Consider the following 23,810-nt stretch of genomic DNA (forward strand, 5'->3'; position numbering starts at 1 on the left):
GACCTTACCTTCCTTCAAAAAAATAAACGGACCTTACCTTGTATTGGATTTATTTATTTATTTTTTTGATAAACTTACCTTGTATATTGGATTATAATCACCACTATTATAATTGATTAATTAATTAAACAATAATAATGAAATTTAGTACCCATTTAGTTTAATTTTCTTAAATAGTGTAAACACAGTAAAAATTACCTAAGGAGAGTGGATTTCCATCATTAACAACTGAAAAGTAGAAACAAGTAAAAACAAACAATAGAAGATCATAGTAGTATTGATTTTATTTTAGAGTGGAAATTGAAAAAGGTAGTGGGAAAGAGAAATTTCCAAATTAGAAGGGACCGCATGGGTTCAGCTTTTTTTTTTCGTCTACCAAATGTTTGAGGAGGATAGAATAGATACCCATCATTACAAGTCTATTCCATAGGGAAGACTCGTATCCTTCTAGTACATAAAATTTTTGAGATGAAAGTGAAATATTGGGGGAAGAAAGCGTGTTCCGTATCTGAGACAAATGAATTATTTTTTTAATTAAAAACAAATTAAATTAAATAAAATTTTCAGTTTTTTTTATAAATCAGCTTATTATCCACGTGGCATGCCACTCAGCTCCAAGTCATTAAAAATAACCAGTTTGGCAATACCAAATCAGCGCCATGCAGCTGCCGTTAACCCCATTTGACAGCAGGGACCAAAAGTCTAAACATAAAATTTTAGGGGATTAAGAATCAAAGAAAAATTTTAGAGGGACCAAAACAAAAAGTTACAATATTTAGAGAAATGATATTTACAACCACTTTTTGACAACATTCTCTCTCATACTCACATTATTCTCTTATTCTCTCTCTCTCTCTCTCTCTCTCTCTCTCTCTCTCTCTCTCTCTCTCTCTTTCTCTCTCTCTCTCTCTCTCTCTTCCTTTTTCTCTCTCAATTGTTTTTGACCAATTAAAAGAGAGAAAAAAGAAGTTGTCACAAAAGTCGTCTAATATGGTTGTTCAAATAACACTACTAAATATTTATAGGAACCAAAAACATATTTAACCCTAGCTTTTAACATGGTCCATGTACACTATATTTTTTTTCTGTTTTTCTTTCATGTTTCTTCAAACCTTCAAATCTGACATTTTACACATCTATAGTGAATAAAGAGTTTAACCCTCCACCAACGCATCATCACTGCAGTTTTCGAGACCGACATTGAAGCATACATCTCCGACTCCATTCTCCCTTCAAGTCTTTTTTTTTCCTTTTCCATCTCTCTTACACCTCTCAAATATAATTCAAAAATGAAGTATAAGGGTTGAGACAATCATTATTATCTCCTACCCTATCGAATTTTATGGTTGAAAGACCAAATCAAAAACTGAAATTGTAGATAGCCAAGTGTAAATAGTGACTGGTGAGGGAATCCAAGTGCTCCCTTTATTCCAAGGTGTATACTTGTAGTCTTGTATCATATTTATGATCCATATAAGCTGACCATGCATTAATTTTCTTTTCAGGTTATAGTGCCTACGAATGAGTAATAGATTTGAGACTTGAGAGTATCTATTTTGTGGCTAAGTATCAAATATCAATCTAGACTTGTTAGTGCTCCAATCCATTTGAGATACAAAGGTAAAGACAACTACATACTTAGTGATTTTTTTTTTTTTGAGAGCACGTACTTAGTGATTTTAGTAAACTTAACATTTATATTGTGACAATCAAATTTTTCTAAAGTGTAAAATTCATGTGTATCTTCGAAATTTTGAATTATCTTTTGAGGTAATATTTAATACATTATAAAAATCTCTCTTGCAAAAATTTAATTTTTTTTTTAGCGAGCGATGAACTAAATATGAATTTTTAAATTTTTAGCCCTTAAAAATTCATATTTTGTCAAAATATTCTAAATTTAGGTGGGAGAGATTGTTATAATATTCTAAATAATTATATAAAAATTCATTAAAAAAATATAAAGACCACAAGTCGTGATCGAAAACATTTAGAGGACAAAAACTTCTTGAAATTTTTTAGAGGAACTTAAAACGAAATTTAAGATACTAAAAAGCACCAAAAATTTATTTAGCCTAATTTTTATTTTTGGTGTTAACCTTCCGGTTCCTACGGGGAAGGGATCTTAGAAATCTGGAATTCGCCGTGAACAAAGTAAAGTATGACAAAAAATTATTTTATCTAAAAATTGATTTCGAATTCTCTCAAACGATGCATTCTTTAATAAAGTTCATTAACCACTTAAACTGAATCATTTGATTAATTTAATTTTTTATTAACGAGGAAAGAGACATATGAAGGTATCATTAAAAAAAAGAGATATAGGGAGGAATTAGCAAAATTATCTCCTACCCTATCAAATTCTATGGTTGAATACCAAATCAAAAACTAAATTTGTTGATAGCCAAGTGTAAATAGTGAGTGGTGAGGGAATCCAAGTGCTTCCTTTATTCTAAGTTATATTCCATATATGCTGACCATGCAATAAATTTCTTTTCATGTTGTAGTGCCTACGAACGAGTAATAGATTTAGAAAGTATCTATTTTGTGGCTAAGGATCAAACATCAATCTAGACTTGTTAGTGCTCCAATCCATTTGACATACAAAGTAAAGACAACTACGTAATATTTTTACCATTTGGCATTTTTCATGCAAATGCATTTTGCAAATTAAATGTACATTGTGTCCAATTGTGTAACGTAATGGTTATACAAACATAACTGTAATCCTAAACATTTGTTTTTAAACTTATACTTAACATATATCAAGATGCTGAGGCAAAAAATATTTTGGACAAATTTACATATGTAGCTCAAGTAGTTGATTTGTGTGACACCTAAATGAGTTTTTAATAAAAAGATTCTAGCTTCAAAATTTTGACTAATATTATATTATAAGGGTCTTGCTTACGAGTGACTAAATGACACTGTTTAAGCATTTTTCCTAAAAAAAAAGCATTGTTATTTAAACAAGGTAATTATTCGTTCATAAGTCAAATTATCTATTCACAATATCCTTTCTCTCAAAAAAAAAAAAAAAAGTGTCCCTATTAGGGCCCTCCATTTGCCTTAGATCACGAAAATAAAATTTCATGTAAATTGGAAATTTAAACAATATACCTCTTATTGGACATCTGTAACCATGTAATTTTATGGTAAACACTTGATTTTATTTTTAAAAAGATTATTATATGCTCATTTGTAGTTATTTGATTACATATCAAACAGTTCTGAAACTTTATGAGTATTTATGAAGTTGGTATATAACAATATATACAAGCTAGGATACAATTCAAAAATTCATAATTATTTTTCTAGAAGAGATGCTCCTATTCTCACAAATATTTTTTTTCTTTATTTATTTTTCTTTATATTTTCTCTCTCAAATATGACAATAACTTTAAGAAAATAATTTCCCTAAAAAAAAACTTTAAGAAAATAATTAAATGGAACAAGGTATAGAAAGAAAAGACAGAATCTATTGATGACAAGTGATCCCCTCATGAAAGACAAGTCCAAAGCATATATAAAAGCATGGCCATGTAGTAGAGCCAATGAGCAAGTTATCAAAGCATACATTATTATATTAGCAACAAAAAGAAAGCATACATCGTTAATTATGCGTATTAAATCAATGAATCCTCTTGTGGTTTGTGGTGTAATTAGAGATGTTTTGGATCCGTTTACAAATTCAGTGTCTTTGAGGGTTGTTTATGACAATAACAAAGAAGTCAGCAGTGGTGAGCTCAAACCCTCCCAAATAGTCAATCCACCAAGAGTTCAAGTTGGTGGAAATGATCTCAGGACTCTATACACTTTGTTTGGTTTACTTATTCTTTAATTAAGTAAATATATCGATCTTAGTTACATTCTTCAATTTTTTTCCCTTCAAAACAACAAAGAGATTACCATATATAAATTAGGGCACAAAGTGTGCTCAAACCCATAACATAGAGATACATATAGAAGTATATATATATATATAAGAATATAAATGACCTTCCAAGGATAAATACTACCGTACTTATCCTTGACGAAAAGCCATCTATAACCGCAAAAAAGCTATTCAAATATAGAAGGCTTATCGACGGCCACAAAGTGGTCGGAAAAAGCTTTGCCGATAACGTTTATACACAACTGCGAAAGCACTGTATTACCATCAGCTGCACCATGAGTCTTAATCATGGGAAAGTATCATTGAAAAATATGTTTTCTGGTAGTGTCTTTCCCATGCACCCCTTGTGAGGCAAAATTTCAAATCAAAAACTGATTGTGCAAGTTATTTGGAATAATAATGTCATAATAATAAGTCAGCCGAAAATGTTAGCTATTAATAGTGAATCACTCCAAACCATATATACACTCCATGTCGACCGGAGAAGAAAATTTGACATCTAGCAAATAATTGTAATTTTGTTTCCTGAAATTTCAATCACTAAACATTAAGAGTATCATTTACTTCACCAATAATCTTTCTTCTATGCAAATAAACCTAATAGGGATCACTCTTAACAATGCAAATTAAACCTAATAGGCATCACTCTTAACAATAATGCTTGAGGAATGATGTCACCATAGAAGGGCCAAAATTTTCAATTTATTAAAGCTTTTTTTTCTAGGGGTTTTGAATCGAGAAAATCTTGTGTGGTCCTGGTCCACACAAGTGGTCTTTGGTCACACAAAGAGAAAAAAGAGAAGAGAGAGAAGAGAGTGAAAATGGAGAAGAGAGAAGAGAAGAGAGAGAAGGAAAAAATTTGTGTGTGTGACCAAAACCAAAATTCTTGGTCCTGGTCCACACAAGTGTTTCTCGTTTTGAATCTGTGGCATTTTTCAGGTGATGGTGGGCCCTGATGGACCAAGCCCTAGTAACCCTAATATGAGGGAATACCTGCATTGGTAAGTGGGAAAATAGCCATATATATGGACTTACTTAATAATCAACCCTCAATTCCTTACGATCGATGTACATATATTTTATATACTCAATCTACATATATATCATATGGAGTATATGTTTAATTTGATATTCAAATTTACCACACAATCATATTAGGTCATGGTATTGTTTTTTTCGAAGGCAAGAACTAATTACAGTATAATGTTTATGAAATTTTATTCATATTGATGCATTAATTTCTGTTGTATATTCTATAGGGTCACATTTATGTATTAAAATTGATTAAGCACTTATTTGTTTATTAATTTAAGTATTTATGTATACTTTTTTTTTATAATTTAAAAATTGGTTAAATTTGTTTCACGTAAGTCATAATTTTTTTTTAGTGGTGAAAACAGCCGTACTATTTGACCAAAAACTTTATTTTTACATAAGTCCTAATCTTATTTCTTAAGTTAACAAGAAAAGCATATATAATGAGACTATAGCAATTTATAGTGTAATATGCTATTTCCAAGGCTCTCAAAATATACTAATATTTTTCCTAAGCTCTTCGAAAATTCAGACAAATACTTATGTCAATAGGGAAATACATTTTTTTTAAATTGGATTAAAACATGCTGTCATGAAAGAAATGTTCAGCAGGCCCAAAGTATTATTAATTTTGTCAACTATCAATAAAAGCAACAGACTTCCTTGCAATGGTATTTTCATCCCATATACTTTATTCTTCTCACTGTCTATATTTTTTTCTGGGTATGATATAGTGTATGTGAAAACAGTGCTGCTATATATTTAAATTATGTGTGTATACATACATTTGTGTGTGATTGAAACTTTTGTTTGGCTGATTTTAGTTCCATTCTAACTTTTTTTACTTCCCTCATTGGATACCTAATTAGGATGGTAACCAAGATTCCAGCTACTACAGGGACAATTTTCGGTGCGTGCACAATTTCATTGGACTTCTAATTTTATTGTAAATCGAGTATCTTTTGCGCAATTACGAGCAAAATCTTTCTCTATAATTTTAACTTGTTGCACTTTTTTTTTGACGAAGCTTGTTGCACATTTGAAATTGCTTTAAAACTGAATGGATTCACCCGATTAAATTAAGGAATGACCAATTTGTTGATTGGTTTGATCATAATTTTAATGTTGTTTGGTTGAACTGAATTAAACGGATTGGATAGAGTCGTTTTAACTACGGTTGATTCAATCGGTTTGATTTTATACAGTTTTTAAACCCTTTTCCTTTTTATTACAAAATTTTATGTACTTTATTAATTTGTTTATTTGTCATTAAGTTCAACTGTAACCATGACTAAGAAGTCTCCCTGATTTTTAAAATATTGATTTAATTTTTTTTCTTTCTAAGTTCATATTAGAAACATCAATTTAGTATCCGTTTATGATTTATTATTATTAATCATGTATGTATAAATATATGGTGTTTTTATTAATTGCAGGAGAGGAGATAGTGAGCTATGAAAGTCCAAGACCAACATCAGGGATTCATCGTGTGATTTTTGTGTTGTTTAGGCAAACTTGTAGGCACACTATATTAGCTCCTGGATGGAAGCAAAATTTCATTACAAGAGATTTTGCAGAAGTTTATAATCTTGGATTACCCGTTGCTGCTCTCTATTTCAATTGTCTACGCCAGTTCAATGTCCGGTCCGGTTTTGATTATCTTGGCAAAAACAATAACATTAAATGATTCAAATGTTTTAAAAATAGTAACTAATAGATTCTAAAACATATTTATTTACAAGGAAAAGTCCTCAAATAGTTTTCGCATTACAGAAGCACTAATAGATTCTAAAACATTAAACATGGAAAAGCAATTATCAATAACTGCGTAGGACTAAATGATTCGAAAAGTATTTCTTTGGGTTATTGACTGGAAATTGAGCAAAATCTCTTACAAAATTAAAATAAAAGGTTAAATATGTTTTGATTCTTGTAGGCTTTTATTTTGCTCTGATTGTAGGCTAAGTAACTCTTAGGATAACTACAACAAGATACGAATAAGGATAAGCAACATCACAGTTGTTAAGGATGTTTATTTAAACAGGATAAGCAACATCACAGTTGTTAAGGATGTTTGTTAAAACACCTTTGGAATTGTTCATTAGTTAAGATTTGGCTTTGTTAACTGTCACAATCAATTAACCAATTACATAAATATAAATAGTTATGAGCCTCAGATCCTAATAATACACCGCCTTGTTAACTACTCGGCCTATACCTATTCCACTCAATTGGAGATCTTTGTGAACTTTGCGGCGACTCGCGAGGGTCAGAGAATCTATCATTTTTTGGTGCATATCTTTGTGAATTTTGATTCCACTCACGAGGCTCTGAATATCTTTTCTTTCGAGTTGGTGCAGATCTTGTGAATTTTGAGTCCACTCACGAGGCTCTGAGAATCTATCCCTCATGGGTGCAGATCCCATTCCATCAATCCTGCCACCTCTTCTATTATCTCTGCTCAACAGTTTGTTAGGTCTGTTTTCCCAGTTCTCCCAAACAGTTGACTTTTTTTCTTCTTGCTCAGCTTCATAGGGCAATGGTTGGATCCCCTGAAGATCAGGTTCTGGGATATACCCAGCAGGTCGCTTGGATTCATCCATTCTTCTAAATGTGATTGATATCCTAGCAAAATTTTCAACAAAAAGAACACAAATCAGTAATAATTTAGTTTGTAAAAAAATTGGAAAAGAGAAAATTATTATCAATTACCGTAACACTAATGGACCATTTTAACATTGAGCATCCCGTCAGGGACAAATCAATAACTTCTTGTCGGTGTTAAAAGCCAAAAAGGGAATATCGTGCTATCATATTAGTAAATACCTTTTCTTAGGAACTGCAGGTACGCAATGCTGAGCTACATCAGGTCCATTTCCATTTAAAACAAGTACAGATCTGTAGAGGGAAAAAATGATTATAAGATTTGGAATCCTCTGTAACAATGGAAAATTGGTAAATAATTTAATCCAAATAGATCTGACACCGTGTAGCAACAGTTAAAAAACTATATAGACTTCTTAGTAAATAAATCAAGATTGAATACTTACCCTACTGGTAGAGGAATAGAAAACGAACCATCAAATTTACCAGAACCTACAATCTTCAAGCATGATCCAAAAAGTATACGACATTCACTTAGAAATGAGACAGTGCAGAATGGTCGAAGAAATTCATGATTATCAATGTGTGGAGGTATGCAGTCCCCTTCTTCATACACATTGATAATACAACTATCTGGGACACAAGTAGTTGGAAGTACATGCCACTTGACTAGGCGTCGAATGATGTACTTACAAAATTCAGGTAAAGGATCTATGGATGCATAGTGGAGAATACCAGGTGGATTACCATCCTTATCCTTTAACCAAAAAGTTAATTTTAGAAGTTATACATCCATTTATGAAGCTCATCAAACATTATGTGAGAGGTACTAACCACCGTATAATTGTAACAACACCCAAATTGGATAATTTCGCGTCCCTTGCCCGACTTCCACTTTGGAGGAGCTGAGTATGTCCGATCTGAAAAAGTTAAGAATCAACACCCATATAGTCAGTTCCTCAGAAATAAAGCTATTTATCACATTACCAAATATATGAAAGTTAGTTCTATGTAAATTTGGTATCTCCATGGCCTGTAGTCAAAGGGAAAGGGTCAGAGCATGTGGCTGATTGAGGGATTTTGAGCGGGACAAGGTATTGCACACCTTTAGCAACTTCCTAACTGTTAGAAACCCAAAAAAGTAAAGCTACCTACGTTGATAAGTAAGTAGCAAAGGTGTAGAGTTGGTTGAGGGTTAAAATAAATAACTAGTTGTCAACCATTGTTACTCTTGATAGCAAGCAGCTCAAGGTTGAGTAAATTGAAGGTTTTTATTATGAACAATAAGCTTGAGTAGTGAAGTTACAAGGCACTTGACTACTTTTTCGTTGCAATTGTTAAATTGGAAATCGAGGTACAAGTATACACTCGGCAGCCATCTTAACAGTTTAAATTTCCATCTCACAGTTAAATTATCAATCCAGTCTTTACAAAAAAAGAAATCAAGACGATACAAAATATGAATCTGCACTATAAAAAGAACCAAATATAAACATTTGATAAGTCAACAACAATTGTATAGCTAAACGAAATCTTAATAGAACAAATGACACAGTAGAATTAACTAGATCTTGATAACTTATAGAAGCAGATACAACGGCAATCGGGTTAATTAGTAAGCTATAGATCATCAAATTCACGAAATCCGCAATATCAAAACAAGGAAGAATCATTCCAATGTTTCAAAAATCGAATTAACCACAATCTAAAGCCTTGGATTTTTCTGTCCTAGAGGCATCATTATCATTAACCAACAACAAATACATAACAAATTAACGACAAAAGAAGAGGTTTTGAGATGAAAATCACAAACCTTTGAGCTTTCCACTTCTACCCATCTCTTGAAAATGAGACACCCAGTCAACAATCCACATTTGTTCACCAGCATTAAAGATACCAGTATGCAACTCAAGACCTTCAAGAATATTTATCAAATTTCCATTAACCTTTTCATGAAAGGTAAAATCTTTCTTACGTTTCACATTCATAAACCCAGTATCCTCCTCATGTTCATCTTCTAGTGTCTTCTTCTTCATGTTCTTCAAGGTGGATTCCTCTATATTTATGAAATATTTATTAGTTATATTTCTAGGGCGTATTTATATGAGACGTCTTTGTGGGGAACTTTAGTTCGTAGGAAACAGAATTTTCTGAGGGCCAGCAGTGTGTGTTCTCCAAGAATTGGAAGGTGCGCGTGGGATAGGAGGTGTGGGTCCGGCTTATATGCATGGATAAACATTAAATTAATGTTTGAGTTGCAAAAGAAAAATTTTACAATGTGTTAATCGATGAAGAATCATGCACAGATAAGGTAAAAGATTTTATCAAGAAAAAATGATTGTGAAAGGGACACACTGTTTACATTTATTTTCAATTTTGGATATTCGAAACAAAATTCCAAAAATTGAAAACAGATAAAATTCATAACAAAATAGTAGTAATAATAATTCTGATTTGTGGTAGGTTATTATAAAATTCATGTTATTACGCTGTTATTAAAATTCAACACTAAATCAACATTGTTGCTTTGAATCACATGGTACCTTGACTAAAAAAACTTAAAATTGCAGAAAACAAACAACCACATAATCATACTAGAAATATTGGTAAAACTACAATTACAAGGTGCGATTTTTTTTTTGTGCCCTACTTTTTGCCAAAAAATCCAAAACTACCCTACTTTATTGGAAAATTGCAGAAATACCCTACTTTTTCACGTGTCTCTGGTACCACTCCACTTGGAGTTGCGGGATACCCTAAAAAGTGACAAAATTTTTGTCCTTATTGTACCCTTCTACTTGGAGTTGCGGGGTACTTTCCTATTTTTTTTTTTTTTAATTTTTTTACTACAACGCAAGTCCATCTTGCGTCCTATTTATGGGTTTTTTTTTTGAAAATTTTAAATACCCCTCTACTTGGAGTAGAGTGGTATAATAAGGACAAACAACTTTTCATGCATGGTTTTACGTTTATAATAACTTAATTTAATAAAATCTAATTAAAATTATATAACAAATAAAATACCATAAAATCTAAAATTATTATAAATGCCCTGCGGTCCCACACTCTCGTCTTTGACGATGTCTTCCACGATTTACTTGAGGGTCGTGTTGGTCTTCGTCATTGTTATCTGCAGTTGATTGTACCTGACTACCATAACCCAACGACACATTGTGTTCCCTTGTTGGCCATCCCAAATCCAGAAATTGTTCATTGGAGTTAAATGAAGCCGGAGAGAAGCGAGATAGTAGGTTTGTTGGTGTTGGTGGGTTGTTGGTGTACATTGGGTATTGTGGGTTGTTGTAGGGGGTAATTGGTGTTGGACGGTCCAGATTGGTTTGGGTCGTTATAGGAGATGTAGTTGTTGTTGGACGTGCTAGCTTGATTTGGGTCATTGTAACCAAAGTTTGGCATTGAATTTTGTTGGTAAGTTGAATGATAATAAGGCTCATATGCATTTCTCGGAGTGGTATATGGTGGTGGTTGGATGATATTTTTTTGGGGGTGTCGAGAAATTCATACATTACAGAACCATGACTGTTTTGTGTTGTATGTGGTTGGGATTAATGATCTTGTGGTTGAGAAAAAAATTCATGATCCCAAAAATCATCATGAATTGGTGGTTGGTCGTTGTGAATTTCAGGTTTATGCTCAGGCTGTTCTTCTTCGTCTGGATCTGAACTAGATGGTTTTGTGTCAATTGAAATCCGTAGACGTGGGTTGCATGTGGTTGTCAAGCACTCAATATACGCATGAGTATGGGTGAGTGATCTTGTCCCAATGTTGGCTCTCTTGTGGAAAGCGAAAACCATTGGATTCGTACCACGTCTTGTACCGTTTGTCCAACACATGGAATTCCCGCATGTCTTTTGGGGCCCCCAGTATTTCTTGTGGCAGACCAAATTGGAGCATGACCCTATCAGTTGGATGCCATTCTACCTTGTCAAAACATATAAGGTAAGTTGTTGCAGTCCAATCCCAATAGTCATCAAGCACATTGTGTGGAACTTTCTTGTATGGTCTCCATTTAAACTGGCACAAACAAAAGAGAAGATTTAGTGTACGTTTAACAATTTTGATATATATATATATATATATATATATATATATATATATATATATATAGAGTCAGGATCCGTTGACACCAGCTGTCAACGAATTCGTTGACACCAAATCTCAACCATCAATCTATTTTAATCAAAGGCTAATAATATTCTCTAAATTGACTCACGCTAATGTATCCTTACTTAATTACTTTTGATGGCAATTTAAAATTATAATGATGTTTGTTCACAAAAAAAAAATCACAATGATGCTCAATTGTTTTTTCTGGACAATGCGCTGCTCTCCACCACATCCACTCCTTGATTTATTTCTCATATAAATTGCAACCTATACAGATAATTTATCTATTATTCATGAAATCGATTGGAATTAGAGGAAGCAAATGAATTCATGGTATTTTGGATGGCTTCACTTTGATTGGTGGAATTCTAAGTGTGAAAATTGACTTTTGAAATTCAGATAAGTGAGAAGCAAATATTTCTTTTAATTGTGTTCTTGAGTTCTTTAAATTCAAACAAAAAAATTGTTTTTTTTTGAAGAGGCCAAAAAAATTGTTTTTTAAATTGAGTTCTTGAGTTTCACCACTTTTAATTGAGTTCTTGAAATTCAGACGGAAGAATTATTCTTGAAATTGAATTATTCAATTTCTAAATTGCTTTGATTGGTGAAATTAACATGAAAATTGTGTTTCTAAATTTTGGATGGGTTTGCATTGATCAATATTGGATGGGTTATTTGATGTGTGTTGGAGAGGATGAAGCAAAACATTGGGCATGGGATCAGGTGAGATAAGGAAAAAAAAGATACACAAGTTAATTGAACCAATAATTATGGACCATTGGATTAGACAAAATTGATGGTTGAGATTTGGTGTCAACGAATTCGTTGACACCAGGTGTCAATGGATCCTATCTCATATATATATATATATATATATATATATATATATATATATATATATATAAACGAATAATTTAAAAATCAAGGGTATATTACATGATGTTCAAGTATGTCATCAAACTGTTTTCTGTAAGTTATAGTGTCGTGGCTTGGATTCTCGTAGTATCTTGAACCTACTCCTGTCCATCTAACAAATGATATTAAAAAATTAGTAACTAATTTACCATATAATAATATTAATAAGAAGTGAGAATATGCGAGGGAATTAATTAAAAAAATGTAGTGACCATGCTTACTTTAATCTTAGCGACCACTCGAGTGGTTTGTCATTTCTCGGAGCGATATGACTCAACCGACAATATCCCCAAACTTGTAAGAGAAAATGACATCCAGCAAGAGCTTTTATGTTTGGGCGTGACGCCTCACACAAGCCACGATAAAGGTAAGCCAAAACTGCCGATCCCCAACTATATTTTCTAGTTTCATTAAAATCCCTTAACAAATACAACCAAGAGTTGTGCACAAATAATCCAGTTGTATTTGGAAACAAGAACCCTCCAATGAGGTATAGTAGGTACCTCCTAGTGTGTTGTATTTTTACCTCCGGAGGCGATTGTTCATTGAAGTCATTATCAACCAGATTTTCCCTTCACCACGCCAACGAGAGAGTAAAACCATCAGTTTTGTGTGCTGGAGGAGTTATTCCCATCAGTTGAGCACAATTATTCCACGAAAGATTTGGAGGACCCGTAACAATTTTCCCTCCAAAAGGTAAGTCATGTAACATATATACATCTTCTAAAGTGATTGTACATTCACCCATTCGAAAATGAAAAGTATGTGTCTCGGATCGTCACCTTTCTACAAGAGCGGTTATGATATTCTTGTCAATATTGTAACGCCCTACTTGCCCAATTTGAGTAACCTCAAAAAATCCAGCTTGACGTAGATAACCGTCAATAAAACGACTTGGTTGTTGGTGTTGTTGTGTACAAGTGGTTAGAGGTGCACCCTCTTCATCCTAATCAAAAATAGGGAAGATATATAAGTAAATTAAAAAATTAGTCATAAAATAAAAAAAATCAAATAGTATAATTAAAACTGAATTAATAATAAAGGAATAAAATTAAAACATAATTAATCATAACAAAAATCGAAATTTAAATAAGTGTGAAAATATATAAATTACAAACAACAATAAAACATAATATTAAAACTGAATTAATAATTAAAAAACAAAATAAATAAAATTATGAAAATATTAAAATTAATAACAATTATAAAATATAATATTAAAACTGCATTAATAATTAAAAAAACGAAATTAATAAATTATTATTTATATAAACCCATTTTCTGATGTGTTGTTCCATGGATCTATGTTCATTTTCAAACCAAGTATGTCATTGCTTGAAATAAAATGTTATGTGAGTGAGTAAGAAAAGGTGTGAGTGAGTAAGAAAAGGTGGAAGTAGTAGTGTGTAAGGTAAGTTGAATATGTGTAAAGTGTAAGAAGAGAAGTGTGATATTTATAAGGGTTAATACATTTTTACCCCCCTGTAATATAGGCGAGTTCCGGTTTTCCCCCCTGTAAAAAAGATTCTTTCGATTCCAACCCTGAAATATGAAGATTCCGTCGAAAACACCCCTGGTCAAATCTGGCACATGCCAGGTGCTGATGTGGCGCGCCACGTCACCTTTTTTGATGACGTGGCACGCTGACTGTATAATTATTTTTATTTTTTATTTTTTTAATAGGGACACGTGGCATTTCTTATTTTTTAATAAAAAAATATTTTTTTAATAAAAAAAATATTTTTTTAATAATTAAAAAAATATTTTTTTTAAAATTTTTTTTAAAAAATAAAAAAAATTCTTAACAAATATAAAAAAATACCGAAATTTTTTAAAAAAAATTGGAAAAATTAATAAAAATGAAAACAAAAATCTGTAAAATTTTAAAAATAAAAAGTAACATCTGGAAAAATTAAAAAAAATGAAAACATTATGGAAAAAATTAATAAATTTTGAAAAATTCATATTTCCAGATTTTTTTCAATACCGGAAAAATGAAAAAAAAATCATATTTTTTTCGGAAAGTACTTGTCATTCAACCGTATAACATGATTTATATACCGATGTCAATCAATATACATTGTATCCTGTTATTCGGACATGGTTTTTATAAATATGAATAATCTTCAAATTTTTGAAAATGACCAATCTTGAAATTTTTGAAAAAAGATTAATCATATTTACAAAAACTAAATTTTCGACACATCAGCACCTGGCGTGTGCCAGATTTGACCAGGGGTGTTTTCGACGGAATCTTCATATTTCAGGGTTGGAATCGAAAGAATCTTTTTTACAGGGGGGAAAACCGAAACTCGCCTATATTACAGGGGGGTAAAAATGTATTAACCCTATTTATAATATAAAGAATGAGTGCAAATGATGGAAGTAGTACTGTGGCATCTGTGAAGTGAAGACTTCTTGTAAACTAGAAAACTATACATTATGCAGAACTAGCAGTACTCAATAAATCATAGAAATGACAATTGCATGAAAGCAGCAGACGCATGGTTTTCTACAATGTTGAATTATTTGGTAAACATTGCTGCATGAAATGACCATTGTGTAAAGATCAGACATTGACGCATGGTTCATGGGATTATTCTGTGAAGCAATCAGATCCAGAAAGGTATGTCGTCAAATGTAAAGATCCAACCTGTGGTTTCAAATTGCGGGCCTCATGTAGGAAAAAAAGTGATTGATGGGAGATTGAAAAAATGAAGGATCTTCATACATGTGTCTCAATAGACTTGATGCAAGATCATCGGAAACTTAATTACAATGTCATATGTGAAAGTGTTGTGTCACTACTTCATATGGATGCTTCAATTAAAGTGAAGGTTATAATTGCACACATCTGAGAGAAGTTTAATTACACAATTTCATACAAAAAGGCATGGAGAGCAAAAAATAAGGCGATTGAATCAATTTATGGTAACTGGGAGGAGTCTTATAAAGAACTACCACAGTGATTGATGGTTATGGAAAAAGATTTGCCAGGAACAATTATTGATTTTCAAACGGTCCCATCAACAGAAGTGGTCAATGAGATTGTCGCGTCTCTTTTGGGCCTTTCGTCCGTGCATCTTAAGTTTCGAATTCTACAAACCAATTGTCCAGATTGACGCAACTTGGTTGTATGGTAAATACAAAGGAACATTGTTGTTAGTTGTTGCGCAAGATGGGAACAACAAGATATTTCCCATTGCTTTCGCAATCGTGGAATGCGAGACCAAGGAGGCATGGAGTTTCTTTTTGAAAAATCTAAGGCAGCATGTTACCCCACAGGCGAACATATGTCTCATTTCTGATAGACATGTTTCGATTAAGAGCGCGTATGATGATTCACAGAATGGATGGCATGATGCTCTGACAAGCCATGTGTTTTGTGTCCGACACATTGCATAAAACTTTATGCGATCGTTCAAGGATGGAGAACTTAAGAAGAAAGTTGAAGGCTTGGGTAAAAATTATATCTCTTTCCTTGTAAATTAGACATATTATTTGTTTGAAGAACACACATCTAACTTTTTTCAAAACAATGCAGGTTACGCCATGAACATCCCAATATTCGAATACTACCGCTCTGAAATCGCTATTGCAGACCGAAAGGCTTTAGCATGGGTGGACAACATTCCCAAAGAAAAGTTGACTCAATCACATGATGATGGTCGACGATGGGGCCACATGACAAGTAACTTGGTAGAGTCACAAAACAACGTGTATAAGGCTATTCGAGGACTCTCGATCACAGCTATTGTGAAAGCATCATATTACAGGTTGGCGGCCTTATTTTCTAAAAGAGGACATGAGGCAGCGGTAAGGGTAAATTCTGGTGAGACATTCTCAGATACATCATGAAATATCTCAGGGATGAGGTGATTAAATCCAACAGTCATCATGTCACTCGGTTTGATCGAGATCGGTATACCTTCTCCGTCCGTGAAACCATCGACCATAAAGAAGGATTACCAAAGGGAGAATACAAGGTGGACCTGCAAAATAAATGGTGTGACTGTGGACGATTCAGAACGTTACACCTACGATGCTCACATGTCATTGCCGCATGTTCTAGCTTTCGTCACTGTAACGCCCTACTTTTATTAAAGCGATAAAACCCGTGAATATAACAAATATTCAAGAAATAGACGTTACATCTCAACCAAAAATCCAAAACAATATGCATACATATATAATAACCTCATCAGTCACAGCGGATACAATTCATACATCTCCAAAATATATATATATATATATATATATATATATATATATATATATATGCCATGGTCAAAATACAACGTCACATAAAATCCTCCAAGTCCCGACAAGTGGGCAATATCAAGTAAACTAAAAAAAAATAGAATCCAACAACATAAAAGACACGACCACCTAATCAGAGCCTAAACCTACGACTCCAACCGATAACGGAGATAGTTCCCGCTATCCAAGCACTCACCAAAGCAACTACTCCTGCACAGCTTCTACCCATCCATACAGACATGTAGGCGGTCAAAACCACTGGAGGTTAGCTTTACATTAATCACAATTAATAAATAACAACTGACATAAATAAATCAATTCAACTTTCAATGGTTCGTATGAACAATAAATTTTCATATACATTCATACAATCATTCCAAGTATCGCAAGCAACACTCAGCAACAATTATCATCAACAAACATCATTCACATATCACAACAAGATCTCTTCTCTATATGCAATGCGTCTATACTTGACACATATATGCATGTGATACCATACAACAATAGATTCCAACTGCACATCTATGTAAGAGTACACCTCCTCTTACAAACAACTATGTAAAAGTACACCTCCTTTTACATTTCAACATCTGACTCATATGGTATGATGCATGGACATACAACAACCCGATAATGCACAACTTCAACATAACAACTACCAACGACAATGTAAAAGTACACCACCAATTACGTTGACTATCTCAACAACAAATGCATTATCAAGTTTTCATGTCCACACATTCAATAAATCACAATTCAAATAAGAGTCATCACCATGGATCAACTTACATCAATATCAACTACCAAATATCACAACAATTCCATATACTTCATAGACCAAGCAAAATGGAACAACACAACATTTCATGATAAAAATCATATTCAACCTTCAACAATCATTCACATATCCTCAATTAATCATATAAAACCATTCATGAAAGATTTATAAGGCAATTGGTTCAAAGGAACCATTTTCAACCAAGTTCGTTTATCTTACTACCATTTTCAAAATAATTGAAGTTATTGAACCAAAATCAAGTAAACAAGATCCAATGCCCCAACTAAGTATACCTTGGTGTTTCACCGGCTAAACACGACGAAATCATGAAATTCACAAAGTTCGTCTCACTTTATCATTTTTACAAAAGAATCCCATTTTCAACGCAAAACATGTTAAGACTTGATGGAACCAATCACAACCATTTTTAGAAATCATATAAACATTATACAACCTTAACCCCACTCCCTTTTCCAGAGAAAACGAGTTTCTGAAAAATCGACGTTCTTGGACAATTTTCAAAAGTAAGTTCAAAATCACAAAATCAAGTCCAATCTCATCTATGAGATGTTTCAGTTGGTTAAAGAGTTAAAATAGTAGTTAAACATGTTGAAAGAAGCATCTTAGATAGTTCGGATCGGCCCCCAATTACTCAAAACAACAAAAACGGGGTTTGTTGTTTCTGGAAATCCTGCCTGGCACGCCATCTTTCGCCGTGGCGAGAATTGCATAGAACGGCAACCCTGTTCTTGTGTTTTCCCTTACAGGAACCCACTAATTTTCACCCCAAATCCCCAATTTTGATCCCCTTGACCCCAAATTTGTTTCAAAAAATTGTTTACAGGTATATGCACATTATAGGACACACAGACATGCATCAAATTTGAGATTAAAACATCAATTCAACAAATTTCACCATTTCACCAAAACTTCCACAACTTTCAACGACAACAACAAATCTCATCACCAATTCACCATTTCAATGATATCCATTACATCAATTCAACAACAACATATGTGAAGATAACAACAACAACAACAACATTTGGACATGAATTCATTCACAATTCGACAACCACAACTTAATTCATCATTAATTTCACACAAAAACACATCATGTTCATATATACCCCTGAGTCAAAAATGACTAAAATAACCTTCTAACACCGAATTCTACACTCCCAACCAAAAATACACACAGAGGCAATTAATCACATAAGAGCACATACAAATACACATAAAAGCAATTAAATAAACAATAAAATAAATCTAGCAAAAAATCGGGCTGTTAAAACTCTCCCCCACTAAAAAGAATTTTCGCCCTCGAAAATTACCTGACGGAAACAACTCTGGATACGAAACTTTCATCCTACTCTCTGATTCCCAAGTGGCACTCTCACCAGTCGGTCCAACCCAGATCACTTTAACCAAAACGATCTCCTTGTCACGCAAACGCTTCAGTTCACGATCCTCAATCCTAACTGGCCAAGTCTCAACGGTCAAATTATCTTTTACTTCCAAATCATCCACTTGAACCACATGAGACGCATCATACACATACTTCCGCAACTGAGACACATGAAACACATCATGAAGATTCGACGAAGATGGTGGTAACGCAATCCGATACGCTACAACCCCAACCTTCTCAATAATCTCAAACGGTCCAACAAAACGAGGAGTCAACTTCCGACACCGGTTATAGGATTTACCCTCAAAAACACATGATCATCAACCTCAACTTAGTTCCCAAAGCAACTTGCAAACTTTCCCAAAACTTGAAAGTAAACCTCGGATCCCGATCCGACACAATACTAGAAGGAATACCATGCAACCAACAATCTGCTCAATGTAGATCTCATCCAACTTCGCCACAAACATACCGGTCTCGATAGGAATAAAATGTGCCGACTTCGTCAACCGATCAACAATCACCCAATCGAATCAAAACCCTTCACAGTCTTCGGCAACGCTCCAACAAAATCCATAGAGATACTATCCCACTTCCACTCTGGCACAAACAACAGTTGCATTAAACCAGACGGTTTCTGATGTTCAATCTTAGACTTCTGACAAACCAAACAAGCATACACAAACTCTGCGATATCCTTCTTCATTCCAGGCCACCAAAACAACATCTTCAAATCCTGATACATCTTAGTCGCTCCTGGATGAATACTCAAACTACTTCTGTGCCCTTCTCCCAAAATCTGTCTCTTAAGCTCAAGAACATCTGGTACACAAACACGATCACGAAACATCAAAACACCGTTCTCATCCAATCTGAAGTCTCCACCTTTACCTTGGTTAACCAACACCACTCGATCTACAAGTTCCAAATCTTCCTTCTGACTATTCTCAATCTCTTCCAAAATATTACTCGTCAGCTTCAACATTCCCAACCTCACACCCTCCGGCGTCAACTCACTAACCAAACTCAAATCTCGAAACTGCTCAATCAATTCCAACTCTTTAACCATCAAAGCGGACATATGCAACGACTTTCTACTCAAAGCATCAGCAACAACATTCGCCTTTCCAGGATGATAACTCAACTGAAAATCGAAATCCTTAAGATACTCCAACCATCTTCGCTGCCTCATATTGAACTCCTTCTGATCAAACAAAGATTTCAAACTCTTGTGATCATTGAACACTTCAAACTTAGAACCATACAAATAATACCTCCAAATCTTTAACACATACACAACGTCCGCAAATTCCAAATCGTGAGTCGAATAATTCTTCTCATGCACTTTCAACTGCCTTGAAGCATAAGCCACAACCTGACGATTCTGCATAAGCACACCACTAAGACCCATCTTAGAAGCATCACAACAAAAGATTCCTTCGGATTCGGCAAAATCATCACTGGAGCTGAAGTCAACCTCTTCTTTAACTCTTGGAAACTCTTCTCACACTTAGCATCCCACACATAAGCTTGTCCTTTCCGAGTCAAGTGCGTCAATGGCAACGCCAACTTAGAGAATCCCTTAATGAACCTCCGATAATAACCTGCCAAACCAAGAAAGCTTCTAACCTCAAAAACAGACTTAGGTGATTCCCACTGGAACACTGCATCAACTTTCGACGGATCCACATCAATACCACCTTTAGAAATCACATGACCAAGGAAACTCACTTCCCGCAACCAAAACTCACACTTCGACAACTTAGCAAACAACTTCTTCTCCTTCAAAACACCCAACACAATCCTCAAATGCTCGGCATGCTCTTCCACAGACTTCGAATACACCAAAATATCATCTATAACCACCACAAAACGGTCCAGAAAAGGATGAAATATTCTATTCATATATTCCATGAAGACACCTGGCTCATTAGATACTCTAAATGGCATCACAGAATACTCATAGTGTCCATACCTTGTTCGGAACGCAGTTTTGGATATATCTTCCGCCTTTACTCTAATCTGATGATATCCTGACCTCAAATCAATCTTGCTGAACACTTCCACACCAACTAGTTTATCCATCAAATCATCAATCCTCAGAAGCGGATACCGATTCTTAATCGTCACCTTGTTCAACTGCCACTAATCCACGCACGACCTCATGCTTCCATCCTTCTTCTTAACTAACAACACAGGAGTACCCCACAGAGAAATACTCGGCCTGATAAACTGCTCTCGAGCAACTCTTCTAACTGCTGCTTCAATTCACCCAACTCTGATGCGGACATCCGATACGACGCAATTGAAATAGGACTCGTTCCTGGTACCAAATCAATTGCAAACTCAACTTCCCTCTCCGGCGGTAACTCGGTAATGTCGTCCGAAAAAACTTTTGGAAACTCTTGCACTACCGGTAAATCACCAACTCCTTTCTCACTACTCTCCTTCAAGGAAGCAAACATCATAAACACACTATCTTCACCATCCAAAGACTTCTTCACTTGCTCTGCGGTCAAGAACTTCCAACCTTCCTCGGCTACCAGCTTAGAAAATGTTACACTCTTGGTCAAACAATTAATGTTAACACCAAAAGTCAATATCCAATCCATACCAAAAATCACGTCCATATGCTTCAACGGAAGACACACAAGATCCAACTCAAAATCCACGTTACCAAAACTAACAGGACACTTAGCACACACTAAGGAAGTAGTCACCGAACCACTAGTCGGGGTGTCGATAACCATCCCTCGAGACAACGGAGTCACTACCAAACCCAAACGCTCAACACAACTAATCGCGATAAAAGAATGAGTAGCACCAGTATCAATAATTGCAATCAAAGGAGTACTATTGATAAAACACATACCTCAGATGAGATTATCCGGATGCTCCACCTCTTCCGCATTCAGTGCAAACACCTTTCCCGCTGCCTTCTTCGGCTTGGTACACTTAGTACTGATATACCCCTTCTCACCACAATTGTAGCAAGTAATCTTCTTCTCAACATAAGTACATTCAAAAGCCTTGTGACCCGCTTTCCCACACTTGTAGGAACTATCACCCTTCTTGCAATCATTAGCAAAATGATCCAATGTGCCACACTTGAAGCACCTTACCTCAGCAACATTCGACTTAGAGCCTCCACCACCTTCTTTCTTATTTCCTTTGTCCTTGTTGAACGGTTTCCTAAATCCATGACTCTTCCATTTCTTATCATGCTGAGCCTTGTAATGATTAGCTTTAGCCCTCCCGGCATCATCAAACATACGACACTTATGCACCAAAGTGTCAAAGTCTCGGATCTCCTGAATACACATATGCTGGTAGATATCAGGCCTCAAATCGCTCTCAAACTTCACACACTTGGAAACCATCGCATCCTCAGCATTGATGTACGGACAAAACCTCGAAAGCTCTTCAAACTTTGCAGCATACTCAGCTTCCGAACGGTTCTCTTGCTTCAAGTTCAAGAACTCCACTTCCTTCTTGGTCCTCAAATCCTCAGGAAAGTACTTCCTCAAAAACTCAGTCTTGAACCTAGCCCAAGTCACAACCTCTCCACTAGCCTCAAGCCTTCCCTTAGCATTGGTCCACCAATACTCAGTCTCCTCAGCAAACATTTGAGTAGCCAATCTGACCTTTTGATCCTCACTAGTCACCATAGCACGAAAGATCCTCTCCATGGCTTGCACCCATGTCTGAGCTCCATCCGGGTCATACCTACCTTTGAACGTCGGCGGACTGTTTCGCAAGAAACGATCAAGCCTCCGCTCCTCAGCTTCTCCAGGATCACGATGACCAACCGCCGCCGCCTGCTCATTAGCCTGAGACAACACCTGTGCCATTGCAGTCAAAGCCTCTGCAATCGCTACATCATCTCTACCACCAGCCATCTCACGATTTCACAAAACCAACCAACAGATAAGAACAAAAGCACAACAAGACAAGTATCGAAGGTACCCATTACCATTCGTATACTAACAGGAAAATTCAACGGATGCTAGTCCGAATAAGACTGACCACGGCTCTGATACCAACTTGTAACGCCGTACTTCTATTAAAGCGATAAAACACGCGAATATAACAAATATTCAAGAAATAGACGCTACGTCTCAACCAAAAATCCAAAACAATATGCATACATATATAATAACCTCATCAGTCCCAACGGATACAATTCATACATCTCCAAAATATATATATGCCATGGTCAAAATACAACATCACATAAAATCCTCCAAGTCCCGACAAGTGGGTAATATCAACTAAAATAAAAAAAAACAGAATCCAACAACATAAAAGACACGACCACCTAATCAGAGCCTAAACCTACGACTCCAACTGATAACAGAGATAACTTCCGCTATCCAAGCACTCACCAAAGCAACTACTCCTGCACAGCTTCTACCCATCCATACAGACAGGTAGGCGGTCAAAACCACTGGAGGTTAGCTTTACATTAATCACAATTAATAAATAACAACTGACATAAATAAATCAATTCAACTTTCAATGGTTCGTATGAACAATAAATTTTCATATACATTCATACAATCATTCCAAGTATCGCAAGCAACACTCAGCAACAATTATCATCAACAAACATCATTCACATATCACAACAAGACCTCTTCTCTATATGCAATGCGTCTATACTTGACACATATATGCATGTGATACCATACAACAATAGATTCCAACTACACATCTATGTAAGAGTACACCTCCTCTTACAAACAACTATGTAAAAGTACACCTCCTTTTACATTTCAACATAT

At 34.7% G+C, this 23,810-nt stretch overlaps 1 protein-coding gene and 3 pseudogenes across 2 annotated transcripts; 2 read left to right on the forward strand and 2 right to left on the reverse strand.

Annotated features, from left to right (window-relative positions):
* Positions 1-3,634: 3,634 nt before the first annotated feature.
* LOC146906709 (protein FLOWERING LOCUS T-like) lies at positions 3,635-6,617 on the forward strand. The gene is made up of 4 exons (XM_085728942.1): positions 3,635-3,784; positions 4,835-4,896; positions 5,755-5,840; positions 6,367-6,617. The coding sequence occupies exons 1-4, from the start codon at positions 3,635-3,637 to the stop codon at positions 6,615-6,617; spliced, it is 549 nt and encodes a 182-aa protein (XP_085585068.1).
* A 424-nt stretch (positions 6,618-7,041) lies between these two features.
* Positions 7,042-9,570, reverse strand: LOC146906710 (RNA demethylase ALKBH9B-like; annotated as a pseudogene). Its single transcript, XR_015020170.1, has 5 exons — positions 9,348-9,570; positions 8,369-8,454; positions 7,981-8,291; positions 7,757-7,828; positions 7,042-7,555 (listed from the first exon to the last, which is right to left on the reverse strand). The product of XR_015020170.1 is annotated as an RNA demethylase ALKBH9B-like (transcript).
* A 1,005-nt stretch (positions 9,571-10,575) lies between these two features.
* LOC146906711 (uncharacterized) lies at positions 10,576-11,487 on the reverse strand (annotated as a pseudogene).
* Positions 11,488-12,274: 787 nt separating this feature from the next.
* LOC146906712 (uncharacterized) lies at positions 12,275-16,432 on the forward strand (annotated as a pseudogene).
* The last annotated feature ends 7,378 nt before the right edge of the window (positions 16,433-23,810 follow it).

Source organism: Medicago sativa, chromosome 7, assembly GCF_051527215.1.
Source record: "Medicago sativa cultivar Bolivia chromosome 7, Bolivia_mono, whole genome shotgun sequence".
Classification (NCBI taxonomy): domain Eukaryota; kingdom Viridiplantae; phylum Streptophyta; class Magnoliopsida; order Fabales; family Fabaceae; genus Medicago; species Medicago sativa.

Bases quoted from the DNA above. Each gene is read 5' to 3' on its own strand.
- LOC146906709 (XM_085728942.1), top strand. From the start codon at position 3,635: ATGAATCCTCTTGTGGTTTGTGGTGTAATTAGAGATGTTTTGGATCCG. The intron at 3,785-4,834 runs GTTGGTGGAAAT...GGCATTTTTCAG, and splicing joins TCAATCCACCAAGAGTTCAA to GTGATGGTGGGCCCTGATGG. The intron at 4,897-5,754 runs GTAAGTGGGAAA...GGCTGATTTTAG, and splicing joins ATGAGGGAATACCTGCATTG to TTCCATTCTAACTTTTTTTA.